At 31.1% G+C, this 23616-nt stretch overlaps 1 protein-coding gene across 16 annotated transcripts; it reads left to right on the forward strand.

The window, feature by feature from the left end:
• Positions 1 to 1329: 1329 nt before the first annotated feature.
• Positions 1330 to 23268, forward strand: LOC122635729 (flocculation protein FLO11-like). 16 transcript variants are annotated; one of them, XM_043826269.1, is made up of 8 exons: positions 2348 to 2423; positions 10691 to 10751; positions 12628 to 12684; positions 15688 to 15752; positions 16024 to 16150; positions 17354 to 17522; positions 17862 to 18456; positions 18569 to 23268. In XM_043826269.1, the coding sequence occupies exons 5-8, from the start codon at positions 16120 to 16122 to the stop codon at positions 22766 to 22768; spliced, it is 4995 nt and encodes a 1664-aa protein (XP_043682204.1). In that variant the 5' UTR covers positions 2348 to 2423; positions 10691 to 10751; positions 12628 to 12684; positions 15688 to 15752; positions 16024 to 16119; the 3' UTR covers positions 22769 to 23268. The 16 variants fall into 16 exon arrangements, with proteins under 16 accessions (XP_043682195.1, XP_043682198.1, XP_043682202.1 ...); XM_043826272.1 differs by having other exon boundaries at positions 16027 to 16150; XM_043826270.1 differs by having other exon boundaries at positions 2368 to 2419.
• The last annotated feature ends 348 nt before the right edge of the window (positions 23269 to 23616 follow it).

A 23616-nucleotide genomic window follows, 5' to 3' on the forward strand; every position in this document is an offset into this window, starting at 1 on the left:
TAACTAAAGCGAGAAGTTGTGTAATTCAGTGGGTGGTTGCCTTTCTCTACTATAGCTAGCTTTAATGTAGCTATTATATACATATACATACACACACGCACACATATACATATGTACATATCTAGAACGAGTATGATTTTCAAGAATTCAATTCAGGATTCGATGGAATTAAAAAAAAAAAAAGAAAAGAAAAGAAAAGAAAAGAAAAAACAACAGAAAAACAGAACAAAACAAAACAAAATCAGATCCTTTAGTCGCGCTTCGTTTTTATTGGCTGAAATGGAAGAATGATTTTGAAAAAGTTTCGCGACGAGATAAAGTCAAACGACGTATGTAATTGTTCTCTTTTTCTTCGAAGGAATTTGTACGTGCACCACTTTTACTCTCCATCGGTCAGAGTCGATCGAAAGTTGACTTGTACTCTTACTTCAAAGTAAATTCGAGCAAAGGGAACAAGAGGTGTAACTACCAACCGGTGAATTGTCGTGAAGGTCGACGCTCATTTTTTTTTTTTTTTTGCTTCTGTATATTTTTCTTTCGACACAGCTTCCCTCTTACCTTTCTTTTTCCGAAAGTTTCATTTTCGATCGAGCACAGTAACAATCTACGGATTCGATAGTATGGTCCTTTAAGTCCTTGAGAAAACTCTTCTTATGGATTATACGTAAAAGAACGAAAATCATATTACAACGTGGAAACGTTTTTTCATTACTGATTTGTACATAACCTTTTTCTTTTTTTTTTTTTTTTTTTATTTTATTTTACCGACAGGGATCTTCGCAAGATAATTCTTTGACTTTAGTATTATTTCTATATTATATACTCCTGTCAATAATATTATATACCCCATCTATCTTGTAACTTGCGTAACAGACGATCATTGGCCAACTACTTATGCACACTGGTATACGATACTACCAACCGATCCACATCCAGTCTGGTTTTCTTTATTTTTGTCTACATTCTCTCTTACGCCTTAAAGATAGAGCTGAAAGTAACAGTATTTTATAGTCTCGTTCCTTTTTTTTTTCTGTCTTTCTTCTTTTCCTTTTTTTTCTTCTTCGAAACGATTAATAGGAAAAATGAAACGAACGAAGTGAAGTGAAGTGGAGTGGAGTGTCGAGTTTGTAAGATATTATGAAAAGTGTATCAACGGTCATCGACTAGAACTTTCGATCAGAAATAATTATATCATTGACAAATATGTATATTTCTATAATACGTTATTGTTTTATTAATACAATTATTCTTATATATATATATATATATATATATATATATATATAAAAATTTCAAGTGTGAAAATAATAACATATTTTTCATCGTGCGAATGTTTTATTCTTCGAAGGTTCTTCCAATTCGTTTTTTTGGTGGCCTTCCGGTATCCTTGCATTCGACATGTTCAACACGACGTTGTTAAGAGAGATCGCGCGAAAAAGGAACGGAGAGAAAGGATGAAGAAAAAGGAAGAGAAAAAGAGAGAAAGAGAGAGAGAGAGAGAGAAAGAGAGAGAGAGAGAGAAGGGATGAGAAAGCCGTGCACCTACTCGGTCACTAGAGGGACGACGACTTCAGTCTTACGAAGGCATCCAAAGCGGTAGGTTAGCATGATTTTTTATGTGTTTCGGCTAACGGTCGAGTCATCGTACGTGTTTTGAATGTCGATGATCGATTGAAAGAAAGAAAAAGAGAATAAAAAAGAAAGAAAGAAAGAAAGAAATCGAATTAAAAAGAAAGCCGACAGACAAAACGTATTACGCAGTTATGTTGTGTTCGTAAAACTATCGTCGAAACAAAAGAAAAACGAAAGAAAGAGAAAAGAGAGAAAGAATAAAAAAAGAAGAAGAAGAAAAGAAAATTAATTCAAGGAACGTAAAAAGAGATAAAGAAAGATAGAAAGAGGCAGATCGGAGATATTACAAGGGATATCAAATTTTTAAAGAAGAAAGAGAGAGAGAGAGATAGAGAGAGAGAAAAGAAAACGTAAATCAAACAAGAATCGAAATATAATTTCGTTTTGATGATATTAATCGTCGTCCAATCTCGTGGCTACTTTTCAAAGTGCCGTTAAGACGAAGGAGTGGGGAGGAGGGGGGCGCTTCGAGTCACGATTACGCGCGAAATTCGTGAAATTTTGAAAATATTTGAAATTGTCTCCATTGGGAGATCGGATCGCGTTATTTTTTGAAACGTTTCGTTCGATCTTCAGAAGATCCGGAAGAATTCAGAATGAGAGCTCGTATGTGCGATGTGGATCGGTCGATCAACGTGTGCGAGTTGACGGGTCTCGATGGAGAATGATAGTTCGACGAATAACAAAACGATATCTGTTGAAGAAGAGGATACTTTCGCAAGAAACATCAACGATCGAGGATACATCTCGAGAAGTTCTCTGATCGTCATTGGAATACGAGCCACGGGTAGGTACGTATTATTTTATTACTTGTATTATAAAAATTATTCGTTTGATGATTTATTAAGACAAACGCATCCGCGTTGAAAGTTATTAGATAATAATTTTCGATGGAAATAAGATTACAATGACCTTTTATTATATTTCCTACTACGTTTTATTAAAGATTATACGAATATATATATATATATATATATATATATATATATATATTGTAGAAATGATATTTAACATTTATAACATTGAAAAGTATACATCATATGGCGTATTGCCAAATGTTCATTACAAATAGCATTTTAATACGGTAAAATCAGAAATACGCGTCATTATCGATAGTGCTGTTATATCGGACAGCTGTGAAGTGAAACGGGCCTCGGATTTCTCGCCGTTAGGTAACGATACGGGAATGCTTTCTTATATAGGGTGTTTATAAAATTGCTATTTGGAATTTTATAATAGTAATAATGATAATAATAAATAATAATGATAATAGTAGAAAGAGTACAAGTATCATGTTACATATCTTGTAAAGCAATATGGAATGTTATCTTCATATAAGGTCAGTCGACGTAACGGTAAATCGTTACTGTTATTAAACGTATACATACGTAGATGCATATATATATATATATATATATATATATATATATATATACACATACACATACATATATACATATATCACACATATTGGAGTTTCGATTTAGCAGTCATACTTACATTTTTTTAGAACGAATTTTTAGAAAGTTATTTTTCTGATCGGTACATAGGAAAAGACGAATCGTTGGATATTGCGAATGTTTATCTCGCGAATGAAAGAAAAGGATAGTATATAAATAAATAATTAACTATCGAATGATCTCTAACGATTAGTCAAGAACATTAAATATATCATTATTAGAGACACATTAAGTTTGTAACAAGAATTGCATATATACATACATACATACATACATACATATATATATATATATATATATATATATATATATATATCTAGACGTCCTCGGCCTATTTATTTTAAAACGCCCATTCGAATCCTAGTATTACGTCCAGTGGCGTAACGAGTGATATAGTTGTGATATAGGTGAAAGGGCTTAGCACTGTTGTCAACCTAAACGAAAGTCGAACGCGGTGGCTCGATTTACTCTCGCCTTACGATCAAACGTGAATTCTTTTCTTTTTCATCGTCGAGTTTTACTATGCGATTAAACTACTACTATTACTATTATTTGGAGAAACGTAAATTGACAATAAGAAAAAAGAAAAAGAAAGACAGAGACAGACAGACAGATAGAAAGAGAGAAAGAGAGAGAGAGAGAGAGAGAGAGAGAGAGAGAACTAATTAACTAACTAACTGACTGACTGACTGACTGACTGACTGAAGGGAAAGGAATAACCGGATTGAAAATTTTTCATCGTAACACGTTCGTTCGTATACGTAATCGAATCAATTTAAAAAGCAAAAGAAGATGTTTGAATATTACGCGATAAGAAATCTTCCTTTGTTATGTCGTGTCTTTCCTAACCTCTCTTTCTCTCTCTCTCTCTCTCTCTCTCTCTCTTTTCTCTCTCCACACACAAACACAAACACACACATACACACATCATATACAATCGTAGACACATCGATTTCCTCGTTCCTCGAGAAAGATCTTCGCTCGTTAGCCTCGCTATTCGCAAGAGATATATAGAAATCGAACGGTATCCACTTTCTTCTCATTCAAAGTTCTCGATTACGTCGAGGATAACAACAAATACTTGGACACGATTCTACAAGGCAGCCGTACTGCACTTTCCGTAGGCGTACTATGCGAGCATGGCACGTGTGCAAATGAAAGTATAAAAGGAGAGAGAGAGAGAGAGAAAGAGAGAGAATAGAGGAAAATCTTATAGCTATGTTTTTTACTTCGTCTTTTCTACAATCTTTATGTATTAATGTTTTAAATTGATAGAGAGAAAGAGATAGATAGAGACAGGAAAAGAGAGAAAATTAGGGAAGGAAAATTCATGCTCGGTCGAGTAAAAATATTTGAAAGATCGTAGATCGTGATTTGAAGTGACGATTGGAGGTTATACGCAGAGGAACTACTTCGTAAGGAAATCGCGTGTTAACTCCTTATAAATATGCAATACTATCGTAAAATTGTATCAGCCAATATAAAAACACATGTTTAGCGTCTAACTTTCACCGCGGCAAGTTTCAAATACCATCGGACAGTTGGCCGAGCGTAAAACGGCGCGTCATTTGAAATATCTGATTTATGGATTGTAATATTTTATTATTGTTAAGGTAATGTTACAATAACCCTTAGTATATTAGTTATTCTTTTGTTTTATTTATTCTCTTTATAATGTCGTTCGTCAGCTTCGTAGGAAAGCTTTTTTTTTTTTTTTTTCTCATATCTTCGATAATCAACGTTCCAACGCGATTCATGTCGCAACGAAAGTTTCCAATCGTGGAATAGAATAATGCGTTGCTTAAATCGTTAAATATAAATAGCGATTATACGAGCTCACGTAGAATTTATTTTCCATGGTGTCGACTATTGTATTTGAATATTTTCCTATTGATACGTATATACGTATTACTTTTCGAACAACGAGCGGGAAAATGAAATTCATTCTTATTCGCTCTCGAATTTTTCTTTTATTTTTTTTTCCTTCTTCTTATTCTTTTTTTCTTGTTTTGTTTTATTTCGTTTTGTTTCTCCGTCGAAACGCGAGGAAATTCGATTGATTTAAATTCGTACTTGTCCGTTCTTGAATTTTCTTTTTCTTTCTTTCTTTCTTTCTTTTTCTTTTTCAATTTTATCTTAAATATTTACATATATGTATATTCGTACTATAGCGTATGAATAATTCTACTGAAAAGTTTTTACCATTTCAGTTTTAATCCGACAAAGCTGTAATAAAGCGTGGATATTACTTTTTTTTCTTCTTCTTTTTTTCTTTTCCTTTTTCTTTTTTTAATGTCCTTCTTTTTTTTTTTATCAACGACGGGTTTTACGAACGATTACTGACCTTTATGAAGAATTCAAGCGTTCGAACGAAACGCCACTTATCGAAAATGAAAGCTAACTAACTGGACGGTGACTTGACCAGCGAGTACCGCTATTTCTCGTCCTCTCCTTTGGTTCTGTCCTATACTAACAAGCGGAACTACGATAGGTCGTATTTATTTTACTTCTAGTGTTCCATTAAACTCGTTTATGTAATACCTTTCTAATTGACACAAAGTTTTATCATCTCGTAATATTATAAAATAAAATATCAAATATATAAATCAGAAATTTTTCGAATTACATATTTACAGATTTACATATGTACATTCGTATATGAATCTCTTTATTCTTTCTTTCTTTCTTTCTTTTTTTTTCGGAAGATGAATCGAAACATTTGAATTATTTAACGTTCGAATGATTTATTTACTTACTTACGGTAAAATAATTACTTGTATACTTGTATTTCACGAAGTTATCTAACTCGAGAAAGCGAAACTCGTAGGTTGCTATCGAAAACCACTTCGTATCTTAGAAAAATCAACGTGCACACTCCAACGTTCAATAATCGTTGCATTTAAAATTATCATTTCTAGTAACGTTATGCAAGTTTACATAGAACGTTTGAGGATATTTCAATGATATCGATTCTTTCAGATTTGATCTCTCTTGTTTTTATAATTGTTATTATATAATCGATATTAATGATCTATAATGATGTTTCAAATGTTAAGATGATTTGCAATACATAATCGGATGAAATTATTGAAATTCATTGATAAAGCATATATATATATATATATATATATATATATATATATAGTGTGTATGTATCGGTCTCGTTAAAGTTAAAATATAATTAACATTATTATCGATCCTCGTGTATCTGCATTAATTATGGCGTTTAATTTAAACGAAGGTCAATCATATTTTCTCGTTCATTTTATAAGTCGATCCTCGAGATTCAACTTCGATATTTTAAAAGTACACAGAGGTATGCGTTAGATAATAATTTGTAGAAAATCCATACCTTACTTTATCGTATCTACGATCCGGAAAGTATTGTCGATCTAGTGTCGATTACTTTGTATCGATTTCACGTTTTCTTTTGCAACGAAAAAAAAATATTACCTTTCAAAAAGGGAGCGTCATTCATCGTTGAAAGGACAAATTGTTTTGGAATAATTAAAATTAATAATGAACAAAACAAAAGTAATTAAATAATAAATTAAATAATAAAAATGGTTTTGGATTAATTAAACAAAAAAATAAAATGAAATAAAAAGGGTAATAATAAAAAGAAATTATGTATAATTGTACATTGTTAATTGCTTTTTCTTAACTTCTAAAAAAAAAAATTTGATTAGAAAAAATCGTTTAAAATCGAACTTGTTTGATATCGTTAATCAATTTAATCATTATCTTAAAAAAGATATGACTCTTCTGTTAATAGTTATATTCTGTCACCGGTTGAACAGGATCAATAATCGAAAGCATATTACGTAACTTTGCCTTTACAACGTGTTGCCCACGCTTGAAACTATAAATCTTGCTCAACCATGGCAAATCGCGAAAATGAAAAGAATTCGTGTGTTCTCTTATATCATTTAACGTTTACCATTTAAATCGCTAATTGAACTGAGCCTATTTAACCTATGAGAACACGATTTAAAATTTTAACACTGACTATGTTTGCGAGGAACAAGTATGATACCGTTTTAACAATACGAATGAGCCGACAAACGAGATGATTTATTAGGTGAAAATGATGATAATGCGTTACCACGAGTATGCTAAATGGTTCCTGTAAAACATTGAGTCAACTTCCTAAAAAAACAAAAAAATAAAAAATAAAAAGAAATTTACTTGGAATTCGAGACGTTGATTTATTACTTTACTTTCAAAAGAAACAATTTTAATGAACTCACTTTTTTTTTTTTTTTTAAATAATCGATGTCATGATAAAGTTAATTAGTTACCTACTTATTTACTTCAATCCTTTTCTAAGTCTACACGATTAATTCGTATTTGTGTTAAGCTTTTGACTCTCTCTCTCTCTCTCTCTCTCTCTTTTTCTGTGTATATGTATATACGATTAGGGTCAAATATGATGTATTTGAAAGAAATAGTTCATGACTGTTCGTGAATGCTACTAATGGCGTTGTGTGACTGACGTGTGCAATTCATGACTATAATACGATATAAAATTGATATAACAGATTGATGAGACGGAAATAAGAAAATGTCTTGTTACGTTAACGTAATCGCGAACGATCGTATTCATGATACGTAAGATATGTCTGATCATCGGGGTTTAATGGAGTCGGAAAATAGTTTTCTCAGAAATGAAGATGCGCAAGAGGAGAGGAGCAAAGAAGAAGACGGTCGTGACTCACCATGAAAGGGAATGAACTGCTATGGTCGATTGGACGATCGCATTGCTGCAACCGTGATAGGTTTAGAAAGTTCAGGATGCGCTTCAGGCGCTGCCGATTATGAACGTTTCTAGTTGCTTTAATTCTAAATTGGGTGTCGCGAAACAAAATTATTTTGTTCTTCTTTCATCGATACATTTTTTGCGAAGATTCGTTCTTTTTGTCTCATTTCTTTTTTTTATTCACTAATTAATTAATTAATTTATTTATTTTATTTTATTTTATTATTATTATTTTTTTTTTGGAAACGTTACGCTTCCGTATTTCGATTTCTTTTTTTGTTCCCTTTAGTTTTATTTTTTAACGATCCTCTTGACGACTCGAAAGCTAACCAACTCATTATTAGTCCATCGATGTTTTCCGTTCTTTTTTCTTTTTCTTTCTTTTTTTTTTTTCTTTTTCTTTTTCTTTAGTAGCGCAAAGTGTGTCAAGGATGATACTGTTTACGTTAAACGTCCGAATTCGTTGCGTTGCAACATGTAATTAGTGATCAAAGAAGATCGTTCGAAAAGAGTATGTATCAATACATATGTATGTACAATACATACGTACTTATAAAAGGGTACGTACGTATTTACCTACGTTTCTTTTAACCACACGAGTTTGCGGTGTACCTACTTGTGGTATTACAAAAATAATTGGACACCCCGTATGGTTAGATATATTATTATTACTATTAGCAATTGTGAAATGGACAATAGATCGAAAATAGATACACTTTCTTATCGTTAAATTATAATTAGATAATTATGATAACTATGGAAAACACGTCGTTGAAATGTATTATAATAATAAATCGTAATATAAGAAATCGTTAACCGAAACTATGTATTTATAATATAGTTAAATTGCTTAAGAAGTTTTCTGTTTTCTCATCGTTACATTTGTTTGATAAATATAGTCGGTTAAAGGCGCGGCGCTTTCCAGCGAGCACGTATCTTTCATTCACGACACAGAATCGGGGGAAAGCCGTGTGTCGTAGTCGTCGTTGTCGTGGTCGTCGTGTCTCTGTTAGTAGCTGCTTCGAAACAAATCGCGGACGCGATGTGCCGGTTTTACGTATGGATGACTCCAAATATCGCCGTGAGAATCGATCGCTTTCTGGAGAAAACGAATACGTGTGTACGACGGTATATACATATTTTTTCTTTCTTTCTTTCTTTCTTTCTTTCTTTTTTTAGAGCAGTGAAAGCGTAATGCAAATTTTCTAACGATGCGACATCTCTCTCTCTCTCTCTCTCTCTCTCTCTCTCTCTCTCTCTTTTCTCTCTCTCTTTCGTACGTAATAATTTCAACGTAAATATTTTTGTCTCGATCGTATACTCTTTTTTTTCTTTCTCTCTCTTCTTTGATATTCCCTTAAATAAATATCAAGTTTATTTATTAATGCCTCCTAGCGTGTCCTTAATATTTTGAACTTGACATTTACAATGACGGATAACGCATGCACGTGTTTATGCGCTAACCTTCGGTATTTCATTATTTACACCGCCGGTAAGAAGCAGCAACATCAAACGTGAGTAGCTTTCGTAAAGAACATTTGTGCCGTAGTTAACTAAGTGTATTGGTGTTTCGAGGACCACTTATAAGATAACTGTGTATGCAAATTGGTAGCGATTATTGTATACATAGATTAGAATTGTCTGAATGTGTTTAATTCTATGAGCCATCGGCAAAGTATGTATGTACAAATTTCGTTTGAATAGTATAAGTAGTACTATTCTGGAATCAAGCACAAGATGTGGAAACGCCTTTCTCTTTCACACGTGTTGCGCTTCAACAAAGTGAAATCAACTTCGTGAGTTAAAGAAATTGACAAAAAAGAAAAAGAAAAAAGATGTCAAAAAATTAAAAAATTAAGATAATGAGAAGGGAAAAGAAAAAAGAGAGAGAGAGAGAGAGAAAGAACGAAACCGATCCGATCGTTTTTCTTATAATATTTATTAACTGTTTTTTTCCTTTTGCTATAAACGGATTAGATATAGATTTTATTTGTTATTATTATATCTAATCTATTTTGCGATTAAATAAGAGTGTCTTTTCATTTCGTTTAAGAAATAAAGTCTATTTAGAGATCACAGAGGTTTCACTTTAGAGGATGCATTTTAATCGTACAGCTCTACGATGGGAGGGTTTAAGAAGGTTGAAACGATTGCTTAATCCCTGTCATCGTTAAATCATAGTTACTCTCATCGGCCGATTGTACCCGCGAGCGAACAACTACTTTCACCACTTTATTTTATTTTAAAGTGTTCGGTAATACGTCGAAATATCAATGTTAGAAACAAGATAAACAAGAAGAAAAAAATAATCAATAAGGAAAATAACACATGGGAGATAACACAGAAATCGTTGATGAAAATAATACTCGAGAAACTTTTCGCTCGACAAATTTTTTTTATCCTCGTGTATACTCTTCCAAAAATTTCCGATGTTTCTTAACGAAACGAAGCAACAAATCAACTGCGTCGCTTTCGTTTGAAACGATTTCAGGTCACGTTCCTTGCTCAATTCAAATCACGGTATACCCGTGAATAATTCCACATTTGCCAGAGACTTTGAGTGGACAGCTAAAAAAAGAAAGAAAGAAAGAAAGGAAGAAAGAAAGAAAGAAAAGGAAGTTGTCGAAATAATCGAAAGAATGTTTTTTGTAAAATACCAAGATTATTATTATTTTTTTTTTTTTTTTTGGAGAAACTTAGTTTTATATACATATATATATATATATATTTATATATTTATAAATATAACAATGCACATAGAATGTTAATAATAATTTTTACTAACATTTTTTTATTTTGTATTTGTTTTATTTTGTATTTTTTTCTTTTTATTTTATAGGTCGAAGGAATCGATTATAGCGCAGCCATGAACTTTGCGCTGCATGGACTTCTACTACAGGGTAAGACAAAACGAGATTACACATGCTTCAAAACTTTCGATCATTTTATGATTTATCCATTGGAACTGACAGATCAATGGATTGTTCATTGTTAATAGGTTCTAATCCTTAACAAATTTCTAGCTGTAAGAAACGTACGGATCGATCGAAACGAGAAAACAATATGATTAGAATGACTGGAGGCCACACCTCGTAAATTATGATCGAATTGATTTGCTTGTGTCGATGACTTCTGCGTTACTACTAAAGCTAATAATCATGTATAATATTTTATCTAGATACGTTTTATTATTTCTTTCTTTCCTTCTTTCTTTTCTTTTTTTATCTTGTAAACTCGTAGATTAGTACAATTCGAAACGATCAGCGGAATAAGATCGATCAGAATCTCTTTGAAAGTTATTATCGAATTCATTTACTTACAAAAGTTCAATGGCTTTTGAATATAAGTATAAATCTAATGATTAATCTCTTACGTCATCTCATGTATATGTTAATTGTGATTTATCGTTTATTTTTGTCTTGTTAATTATTTTTTATTCTTATAGATTAGATTAAGAAACGTATATTCTTGATAGATATACATGTGGTACCAAATGGTGTTCATTCTTAGAAGAACGTTGTTAAGATCGTTAAGAAGAGAAGGGAACTTCATAAAATTTATCGATCTACCGTTCTACGCGTATATCTACTATTTGATTCAAAATCAGTGTTCCATCTATATATGTACTCTATACATTTCTTTCTCTACTGACTTTTCTCCTTATGTAATCGCGTGACTCCGGCGCAAGGATGCGGTTAGACCTTTCGAAGCGTGTCTCTTGGTGCCGAAGTCACGTAAGACGCACATTACTCAGTCACGATCTTAATTTCACTCTCTCACGTTGGCCGAATAATTACTTTATACGCGAGCAAAAGAAAAGAAAACAAAAATAAAAATAAAAATAAAAATAAAAAAGAACTGACAGCGACGATGACTCCGAAAGTCACTCTCGTTTCTTTTTTTTTTTTTTGTATCTTTCTTTTTTCTTTTTTTCTTTTTTTAGATCCATTCTAACCCATCACTCGTCGTTACATTTAAAACGACTGAATTAATGGTGGCTTTTTATTAGCTGATGTCATACGTTGATTCTCTTATGAAACATTTCATCAAGATTATCCTATCTCGAATTTATTTTGATTTAGTTAGTCAGTTAAAAATTGTTGTTTACCTGACTACACTACTTTTCTACATCTTCGATCTTTACTTTCATCCTTGAAGCGACCTTCCAAAGGAATGAAAGGCTCGGTATCGTTAGTTTCATCCTTAAACCGGTCTCATACCGGATGGCAAACCTTGGTGACGCGCGTTACTATTTTCGAACGTGCAAGTAACAACGCGAGTTTAGCTAGCGATTGAACTTGGAGAACGAAAGAGACAGAGAAGAGGCGTTTGTAAGTACTTGCGTTTATATTCGCGACAATATTTTCTCTTCTCTACATTCTCTCCCTTCATTCATTTTTCTCATCGCATTTCATTTATTCCTAATGGACGAATGATCTCTATCATCTTTCAAACTTATTACTTTAATAAAAGAAGATGCATGCGCGCGTGCACATACAACAGAGAACAGATGAAAATTAATAATTCATTTATGTCTATATACATTTATTTATATATATATATATACATGTGTGTGTGTATATATATATCCTTGTTGAAAAGAGAGATAATTTCGCGGGAAAATTATTTTTATTTAGAGAGAATTAATAAATCGGATCTCTCGAAAGAACTATTTTGAATAAACTTTCACTTTTGAAATCTCACACTTTCTCATTTAGCATAATTATTTTCGAACTTTGTACATTCGATTACAAGATTTGCATGTTGTCTGTCCAGATAATCGGAGTTACGGTGAATCAAGAGCCGGGTAATCGGGCTTCCGGGAATATCAGGGTAAGGATTTAATCATCAGGTTCTATACGTTAGAACGGTATAACGAACACGGTATTCATTTCAATGATAATAGGATGTTTAGTATAGAAAATTTGTCTACTACATACATACTATATATATATATATCGTGAAATTTCTCATTTAATTTATATATAAGATTAAAATTGAGATAAGTATACGTATATATTATCTATATTATTATGGTTTTAAACATTATGGTTTTGTGTGCACGCGTGCGGTATTCCATTGAATCTCGTTTGACACCGTTATGAATCGAAGATATCACTTTGGTGGTCGCTATGAAAATTTCACGCTATCTAGGCCAGTACTAATTAATGTTTAACTCATGAAAGACAATGGGAATTTCTCGTCGTTCGGCAATTTCAATTTCTCTTCGTTAGAAATGAAAATACAACGCATGACTCGTATTGAGTTATTTATCCATGAGAATAAATATCCCACCAAGAAAGAGAGAGAGAGAGAGAGAAAGAGAGAGAGGGACACATCTATTTTTCTCCTTTTATATTTCATACTCGATACTCGTAAATCACACAGTTCGTACGTCAATCCAAGAGACGAAAGATTTTCAATCATCGGTTATTACTTAGAAATAAAAATCTAACGAAGTATCGCCCACGTTGCTACTTTTGCAAACCTCCTTTCACGCAGACGTATTCTAATTTTTTTTTCTTTCGTTTCTTTTTTGCATATCACGAGTTTACCAGAAAGTACGACTCGCTTTCCGTAAGAGAATTTTCTTGTTCGAGGAAATTTCGTCACGGTTCACTATGTTTTCTCGCAATTCATAGCTACTTACTAACGCTACTTTCCTTCTTACAATTCACAGATGCAAAGCTAGGAAATACAGAAATTCATTCGTTCGCATACGTACGTACGTACGTACGTACGTACGCGTGGAGACACTTCTCTAAGTTGTATCATTTGTCGACTAATTAATACGATGGAAGGTTGACTCTTCTTCTTCTTCTTTTTTATCTTCTTTTTTTTTTTTTTTACATCTTACGTCATTCATTGAACCTATTGTAATGAGCTGAATTTAAATGATCGTGATGATTAACAAGAGGAAGAGTACATGATACTTATCAACATGAAAACTTCCTCATTATTTATATGATAATAAATCGCAAATTGATTTTCGATAATGCCATTGAATATTCGAAGTCACAGACATGTCGCTATATATATATATATTTTTCTTTTCATTTATCATATCTTTTTTTTTGTCTTTTTTTTTTTTAATACGATTATACAAGTGTTATGTTTGTTATAGTATAATTATATTAGTATAGGTAACTATCAAGATTTTTATTATCAAAGTTTTTGAAGTAGAAAAGGAAAAACATTTCTGATTTAGATATCATATAATTTTTATGTAGATATGAAAAAAGTTGATTTATATAGGATTAACATGTAAGTATGAAGAATGAAAATTGTTTAAAAAAAAATAATAATAAAAAGAGAAGTATATAACGATTTATAAAAATTATATTCAGTAAAATCAGATATATTTATTATTATTATTATTATTATTATTATTATTATTATTATTATTATTATTATTATTATTTCTATTCTTAGTACATAAGTAAAAACAAGATATAATATTATTTTCCATCGAAGTGTTGATCGCTATCTCGGGCGTTTCTTAATTAAAACGAATCAAAGGAAATATCTTGTGCTACCGTTTGCCTTTCACGCGAGTCGATATAGGGCATTCGTTGCATATGTTACATATGCATCGCGAATGTTCTACACATACCAAGAGAATTCAATTTTTCAATGTGAATATACGAATGTATGTATGTGTGACATACAATTAAGTAATTATTTTTTTCTTTCTTTCTTTTTTTTTTTTTTTATGGTTTTTTCTAATGATTTCCTCGTCTAAAGGTCTAACTCGTTGAGCTTTCACCGATCAACGAATACGTACATATATATTTCATTTATAACAATAAGAAACTTTCCATTATAGGTTTATCATTAATTAAACAGATTTTAGTAATAGATATTCGACTAATTAATAATACAAAAGAATTAAAATATTTAGATAAACGTTATTCGAAGGAACAATTCATTATTTATGAATATTTATTCATGAGATTTCATTTTAAGAATAGTACATTAAATTTATATTAAAGTGGCATGCATATAAACTTAAAATTATTAAATAATGAAGTAAGATTATTTTATTCGATAATAATTAATTCATTGAGAGAGTTAGAGAAAGAGAGAGATTCAAAGAAAGAGAAAGAGAGAGAAATTAATCTGGTAAAAAATAAAAATAAAATAATTGATCTTTTAATAATTATAAAAAGAAATGAAGAAATATATCGAAGAAGTTGGGAAATTTATATACTACTTGTATTCGTATTTAAGGAAAAAAAAAAAAAAAAAAAAAAAAAAAAAAAAGTACATGTATATGCGAAAGGAGGAAATGATTATTTTTCTAACGATTCATTGTCGATATTTAGTGATAAAAAAATTTTCTTTTTTTTTTTTTTCGGGATCAACGTGAATGTAGAATGTCTTGTAGTCTCGGTATATACCGGGTATCTTGAGGATAATGGAGGACTTCCGTTTCCCGTGGCAGGCCTCGAATAACAATGACTACGTGTATTCGTCTCTTGCGTGTACTTTCTTACATATAATATATATACACATATATATTATATATATATATATATATATGTATATATGAATATATATATCTTTACATGTAACTCATAAATGCTTGCATACCACACATAACGCTGTGTAAATCAGTTCAACCAGAGAAAATGATAAAGGATAACTATTGTCACTAAGAAACTAATGTATCGTTCAAGAAAATCATTGAATTGTTTTATGTAAATTCAATACCTATGATTTTCAACTTTATATCATAAATATTATTACCTGTGATATATTAAACAAATATATAAAGATATATATATATATATATATATATATATATATGTCACTTCTCGCATATTTTTGTTTTAGCTTTCTTGTCAGTTCTAAATTTCCAACATGGCTTACTACCTCCGTGCAGCGCAAGCGAAGCTATCGTGAGTGTTATAAATCATAATTATTTATATATAATGTCATGTAATAATTTACATATGAGATTAATTATTACAATATAATAATATTAATACAAGCTATGTAACATAATTTCTTTTTTATGTTATATTTTAGTATAGAGATCACAGAAATATTGGATTATAAGGAATTATATAAGAAATTCAGACTGTTAGATATTAGAATCGATAATTTAAAAAAAAAAAAAAAAAAAAAAAAAATCTCGATGATAGTTTTTAATTGTCTCAATGTTCTTAGAAGTATTTGGACTTCCATAATCTGCCGGATACTAACTTTTCGTGCCAAGGAAAAGTGATCGGTGGTTATTATGCGGATCTCGAAACTGGATGTCAAATGTTTCATGTATGCACGATCGGTCAGAAAGGTAATTTAGAATATTTTTTTCGATCTCCTAATAGATTTATATATATATATATATATATATATATATATATCTGTTTCTATATGCAGATAAGTTAGTAGATAAGTTACTCCGATTAATGCCACACCTCTATCAGCATAGCTGATACTTGTCGATCATTATTAATCAAATCAATCCTTTATTTTTAAGATCTATTCGTCGATGGAAGGAATTCTTACTGACTTATTTATTTTTTTTTTAATTAGAAATCAATTAACAAATCAATGTTTGTGCATATTTTGTGAATAGATTTATATATATATATATATATATATATATATGTATATATATGTAAATTTTATTCTTCGATATATAATAGAATGGTCTCGATTGATATATCGAAAAACATTGATAATTGATGTACATCTATATGTATACATATATACATATATATGTAAAGTAATAGGGTGAGAGAGATAAGACTCTCGCGACGAGACGGTAGTGCCAGACACTCTTGAGTCTCGACTTAGGTCAGTAAACGTTCCTCAACGACCGTGACATTCTCTGCGGGTGATCTCTCGATCTATTACAAAACTTTAGCTTTGCGCTTGAGGAGCCATTAAGAGGGGACCTTTTCGATTACATTCGATCGTATTCGATTGCATTCGATGAAATCGATAACTTTGTATTTCTACTATAATTTGAAATTAACATTTGTTCCAATAATTTGTTATGATATCGTTTAATCTAATTAAAACAACTATCGTTCTCCTTCGTACAGAATAAACGTATTCCGCGAGATATCTATCTGTCCACGCAAATTGCTGACGTTTAAATTGCTTTGCACAATCACTTGTGAGTAATGTTGTTTGAAAGTTTCGACGGTAAATTATGAGCTATTTTTTCAACATAGAGAAGATTAATGAACTTATGACCTTCCGAAGAGGAGTTTCTCAATAATTTGTATAACTAGTTTTCAGTCAAAAGTAAAAAGTTAAAAGAAATTATTACATTTTTTTGTTTGTCTTGTATGATTACTATGAAGGTACGTTTAATGATATCTGAGATTTATAATAATGATAATAATAAAAATAATAATAATAATGGATTAAAAAAAAAAAAAAAAGAGAGAAAGAACGGTGTCGATCGATTGAACACCTATCTATCTACCACCCAAGTATACATATATGAGCATCCCCGAATAATGTTCCTCTTCTTCACCGTGAGACTTGGTTTCAGACGAGATTATGGACATAAGGTTCCTTTGTTTGAATGGAACCATCTTCGATCAGGAGACTAGAGTCTGTGAACGTGTCGACGAGGTTGATTGCAGTAAGAGCGAGCAGTTTTATAATCTGAATTTGGAGCTCTATGGCAACAATGCCGTCACATTTGGGTAAGATAGAGAAATGTAAGAAATATCATTTATATTAATAATATATCAATTAAATTAAGATTAATAATATCATTTATATTGATATTAAGTGTAAGAAGCATCAAATTACAATTATAATATACTATATTAACGTTAATATTAAAATATATTACATTTATATTAATATTAACAATAAGAAGTATCGATTATAATCAATAATATTTAATAAAATGATATGTAATATGTATATACATAAACAAGAAGAGAAATATTTTTATTATTACGAAGAATGATATAAGTAAAACAAGAAATGATAAAACTTATTGTTCCTATAATAATATCGTGAATATCTTGACGCAGCTTACACGAGAGCGACGACGAAGATAATCCTTCAGAATCCGTGGAAAATAATCAACGTACTACCTCGGTACATCCTACAGCTGGCACTACAACGACTACAACATCACGACCAAGTAAACCATCTACTACAACGGCTAGAGGTTCATATCAACACTCAACTGGATATCCACAACAACAGTTTAGACAAGGATATCATCATCAATACATCCTTCACAATGATGAGAGAAACGATAATCAAGCGACTTCCTATCAATTGTTTAGTAATCAAGGTGTTAGTTCTACAACCGTCCAAGAAGTACCTCAGGCTCATCAAATTAGATTCAGTTCTACTGCAAGTCCACAAATTATTCGTAACGAACCATCAACTATATCGCCACTCTTTCATATTACATCATCGACTATTCAAACTTTATTGGATAGAAATCCGAGTAATCCGGCATTGATAAATCCAATTTATAATAATCATGGAATTGTCAGTACTACAGAATCTTTTAACGTGCATAATCCACGAGATACGTCCGAGTATCGTGACAATGAACATCGTAAGCATAGTATAACTCCTTTAGAAGCTATCCAATCAACCAACAAAGGAAAGGTGATACTATTATCTATGGATTATTAACATTTTTATATCGTAGTTAAGACTTCTTTTTTATTTAAAAAAAAAGAAAAGAAGAAGAAGAATCTAACATTGATTTGTTTTGTAGGTTTCTAAATTATCGATATCTCCAGTACCCTCACAACAAGAGGAACAGAAAGATAGTCAAACTTCGTCCCAGCAAAGAATTTCTTCGAACATACTTCCTACTCCGGCTAGCGTTGAAACAACGATTAAATCTTTTTATCCAACTCCAAGGACATCGCCGAAACCTTTACCATCGACATCTTCTAATGGACAAATTATTCAACACATTCATGTTCCACCTCCTATTCCAGTTCCACAGTTAAAGCCACATCATATAACCATAAATCTACCACCGCCAGATATTCAAAGGATTATACAAAATCCACCACCACCCTTGCTACCTTCCCAATCTAGGGTGATTGTTACAGCTAAAGCTAGTGTTAGCGATGAAACAGGAAGACCTCTTAACACTACGCAATTAGTAACTATACCTCTTCCTACGATTCCGGCTACTTATGACGATTACAAGGAAGGAGATGAATCGTTTGATCCGTTTTATCGCGACGTACCTAAACTTCGCAATCATCGTCGTGCTATTTTACGTAAAGTTGAAAAAGGTCATAGAAGAAAAAGATTTTTAACGGAACTCGACGATTCTTCTACAACTTATAAAGAAACGAATTTAAACTCGAGAGTTCATGGTGTAGATTCAGTAGATAGAAATTTAAGACGCTTGAAACGTACCAGTATATTTGATGATAAACGATTGAAAGAAGATAGAAAAATCGATATAAGAAATAGCGATGGTAATAAAAATGCCGAGAAAAATTCCGAGTCGCGTGTTAGAATTAAAAATGGTCATACTCTTGAAGATTTAGAAACGAAAGCTTCTCGTCATATAAATTTAAATTCGGATGAAGAAGAAGAAGAGGAGGAGGAGGAGGAGGAGGAGGAAGAGGAAGAGGAGGAGGAGGAGGAGAAGGATCAGGATGAAAAAATATTTGAACACGTACAAAAAGAATCTGAAGAAAATGTAGAAAATATTCATAGTTCTAGTATAGAAGTATTGGATCTCAATGAATATACAGATTCTGAAACAGATTCCAACGTAGATACAACAACTGAGTTAGCTGCATCAATTAATAATACCAATACGAATGATGATAATAGTTTTGAGGTAACATGGTTTTTGAATAGTAATACTACTAAAACTCCAGATGTAGATTCAGATATAGTTTCATATAACGATTCAGATAAGTTCAATAAAAATGAACAGGAAAGAGAAATTAAAATAGTTTCTGATATGGGAATTAAACGTATTACGAATAGTGATATATTTACGTCGGAAGAAGATAGTAATAAAAATGTAGATAAAAAATCATCTACAAATAAAATAGCTAAACCTCTTAGTATCGTTAGAAATTCTAATATCTCTTCTGTGGATAAAAAAGAACCAGAAACAACAAGTTATGGTAATCCAGAAGATAAAATAATAAATGATAATAAAGATTATTTATATGATGAGGAGGATGATGAAGTGGAAAATCATTCAGAAAGAACTGACAAAAAATCTAATAACGAGAAGATAATTTCTTCCAAGATAATGGAAGATTTAATTACTACTACTGAGATTGTTGATACTTCTAGAATTGATACTCCAACAAAGAAACTTCATTCGAGGATATCTAGAAGAAAAATGTCTGCAAAAAGAAAGCATCAAAAAGAAAATGATAGTGAGATTGAAATTATTGATTCTGAAGATACTGAACTAACGACAAATATATCTACCTCTCATTTTGAAACAGAAGTTGAAGAACAGATAGACAATTATGATTCTAATAAGTCTAATATACGAGACGTAAAAGCAATCGATTCTGTGATAAAGTATAGTTCTAAATTTGCAAAAGATATAACATCGAATAAAGAAAATGTTGGAAAGAAACGTACGCAAATTAATAACGTAGTCAAATATGATTCCGAAAAAACGAATGTAGATAATTTAGGAAAAATAAATAATTCTAGTAGGTATCAATTACTAAATGATCAGAAAGCATTAGAATCATCAAATGAAAGTATAGAGAATAAAGATGAATCTAATACAGAAAATGGAGAAACTACGGAAGCAACGTATGTTTCTTTAGAAAATTCTGAAGAAAAAGTAGATATTACTAATAAGAAAGTCAATTCTTATACAGAAGAGATTTCAGTGGAACAATATCAAACTACAAATGATGTATCAACGACGAATGGTAAGGATAAAGAATTTGAGAAAACTTCAAGTGAAATTTCTGACGATAACGAACGTGATCGTTTAGAAAATGAAAAACATTCTCACGAAGGAGCAATTCTGACGAAGTTAGAAGAAAATTATTCGTCTGAAGAAGTATACCACAAAAGCAAAGATAATAATATTACACATACGGATAAAGAAGAATTTCACTCGCATGAACATCCTACGATTAAAAATATAGAAAGTACAGTTTTAAGTGAAGATTTTCCTGAATATGATTATCCTATGAATCAATCAGATTATAACTGGGATAATATAGACGATTATAAAGAATCTGGTAGTATAGAAGATTTTACCGCTTCGATAGAATCCAACGATCATGAACAAGTAACAGAGTCATATGAAACTGCAACTAATTCTGCAGAAATGGAAAATTCTGAATCAGTTGAACAGGAAGATAGTACGACAGGTGTTTTAAAATTTATTGACGAGTTACCAAGGATAAGTAAAACGGAAAGTAATACGGAAAAAGAGATAGTCTCTGTTGAACCTTCTATACAAGATTACGTTGATGATAATTATGAGCCACATAATTATAAGGAACAAGAGCCTCTGATAAATACTGAGAATCCAAATGACGATAAGATGGAAAAAGATATTAAAGTTGTAAGTATTAATGAAAAGTTATCAAAGAATATAGATGATATTAAAACGGATAATATTAAATTGGAGAAAGAAGAACTAGCACAAGAAAAGGACACTAAAGATTTTTCAAAATTGATTGAAAGTAATGAACAGCAATTGACTATCGAATCAACTTCAAAGAGCACAATAGAGGCGTTGACATTATCAACGTTGATATCATCAACAATGTCATCAACTACATTATCACTAACATCTTTGCCATCAACGTCACCAACTACGTTATCAATATCATCTTTACCACCAACAACAATGCCAACAATAACTGTACCAACAGTGACTGTATCAACAACAACTGTACCAACAATTGTACCAACAATGACTATACCAACTACGACTGTACCAACAACAACTTCAACCACAACTACTCGTTCTGTACCCAATCTCTTTAAACCTTTTTCACTTAGAAAAAATTACAATTATATTCCTCCAACAACAACACCAAATCCAGTGATCATAAAATCGAGACTACCTCTGTTTAATCCAAAACCAGCGAAACCGCCAAAATCTTATAATGAGTTAGTACCAAAGCCAGTTATTAGGAAACTTACTCTACCAACTCGAAGACCACCTACTACTGTGCCTACAAGCACTGTAAAAAAGAATGAAGAATTAAATATTGAAAGTACGACGATTAAATATGTAGAAAATTTAAGCGGAACTCAAATTGTCACATCATCTACTGATAGTACAGATTCACAATCTTTAAATTCAAATATTGAAAATTTCACTTCATATCCATTATCAAGATTATCAACACTCCCCGCTGTAACAGATGTTACTTCCTACAACAGTGATACAAATAATATTTCAGATACTACAGAAACAAGTACAATTACAAAAGATATAATAAACGAAGATATCATGGATATATCGACTATACCAACGGTTATTCCCACTGTGACAGATAAAGAATACATAGATGAAAAGAAGCATACAGAGACAGCAGAAATTACAACTTCTGTGACTACTGGCTATTATTTTAACGATGTAACAGTTACTACAACTGAAAATGTACATTCTAGTAATCATCCAATCTCTACACCTAGTTCAACTATAATTGAAAATGTGGATAAAATTCCATCTTTAGAATCGAATCGACGATTGAAAGACAAGTCGTTCTCCATTTCAAAAATATATGGCAGCTTTAATTGTCTGGAAAGAGAAATGTATAGATTTTATGGTGACATGAGAGATTGTCGACTATTTCATTACTGCTCTCCTGGTTTTACTCCAAAGCAAGTCTTAGATTTTCGCTTTGTTTGTGAAGAAGGTACTATTTTCGATGAAGAAAGTCAAAGTTGTCGACATGACATTAGAAGTACCAAGTGCCCTAATAGACTGTGGTAAATAAGAACATTTTTAATTTGTCAATACTTCTCCGTCCCATATTATCTTGTGCTATTGATTTTAGTAATTCGTGAATCCTAGGACTCCTTAATATATTTATAATTTTAATTTAATATGTAAGATCCCTAGAAGGAGAATCCTTCTTCTAAGCATTGCCATAACTGTGAGTAAATGCAATGGATTCACACTTATTAAAATTAATGCGATTTCTGATATGCGTTTATAAATTATATAATCATAAAAAAAAAAAAAAAAAAAAAAAAACACCATATCAAATTCCAGAGTAAGACGTGATATAATACCATTAATGAGATTTTACCTGACTTTTGATCAGGAAAAATATTCATGAGATTTTAGGTTAATGACTGAAGGATATCGGTTCCTATGTTGCATAGGCAATGGTTTGTAAAAGGATGTAAAATTGTTTATATTTGATATTTATGAATATGTGAGTCATGTGATAACATAATTGCCTTATTAAAGAATACTATTATCTTTTCCTTTTTTCTTTCTTTCTTTTTTTTTCTTTTTTTTTTTTTAATTGACCATAAAAATAAATAGAATACTGACTGCAATATGCAGATATAATTGAAAGTTTTATTTTTTTATCTTGAGAAAAGCTATTATTAGATTTAATTATCATAAACTATATGTTTGGATTCATTGTAGATACTAATTCATGGAATTAATAATGAAGTTTTTAAAATGCTATTATAAATATGCAAACATTATTATGTCACGTGTCATACACATCGTTTGCAATGATGATAATATTCATAAATAAAGATTTGTTCCCAATAATCTACTTGTTTATATATTATGTATACACTTACATATATTTAGCATAA

Source organism: Vespula pensylvanica, chromosome 19 (genome assembly GCF_014466175.1).
Source record: "Vespula pensylvanica isolate Volc-1 chromosome 19, ASM1446617v1, whole genome shotgun sequence".
NCBI classification, from domain to species: domain Eukaryota; kingdom Metazoa; phylum Arthropoda; class Insecta; order Hymenoptera; family Vespidae; genus Vespula; species Vespula pensylvanica.

Coding starts and splice junctions, on each gene's coding strand:
- LOC122635729 (XM_043826260.1), top strand. CDS start 2,290: ATGGAGAATGATAGTTCGACGAATAACAAAACGATATCTGTTGAAGAA. Junction 16,151..17,353: donor ATGCACGATCGGTCAGAAAG/GTAATTTAGAAT, acceptor CTTCACCGTGAG/ACTTGGTTTCAGACGAGATT. Junction 17,523..17,861: donor AACAATGCCGTCACATTTGG/GTAAGATAGAGA, acceptor ATCTTGACGCAG/CTTACACGAGAGCGACGACG.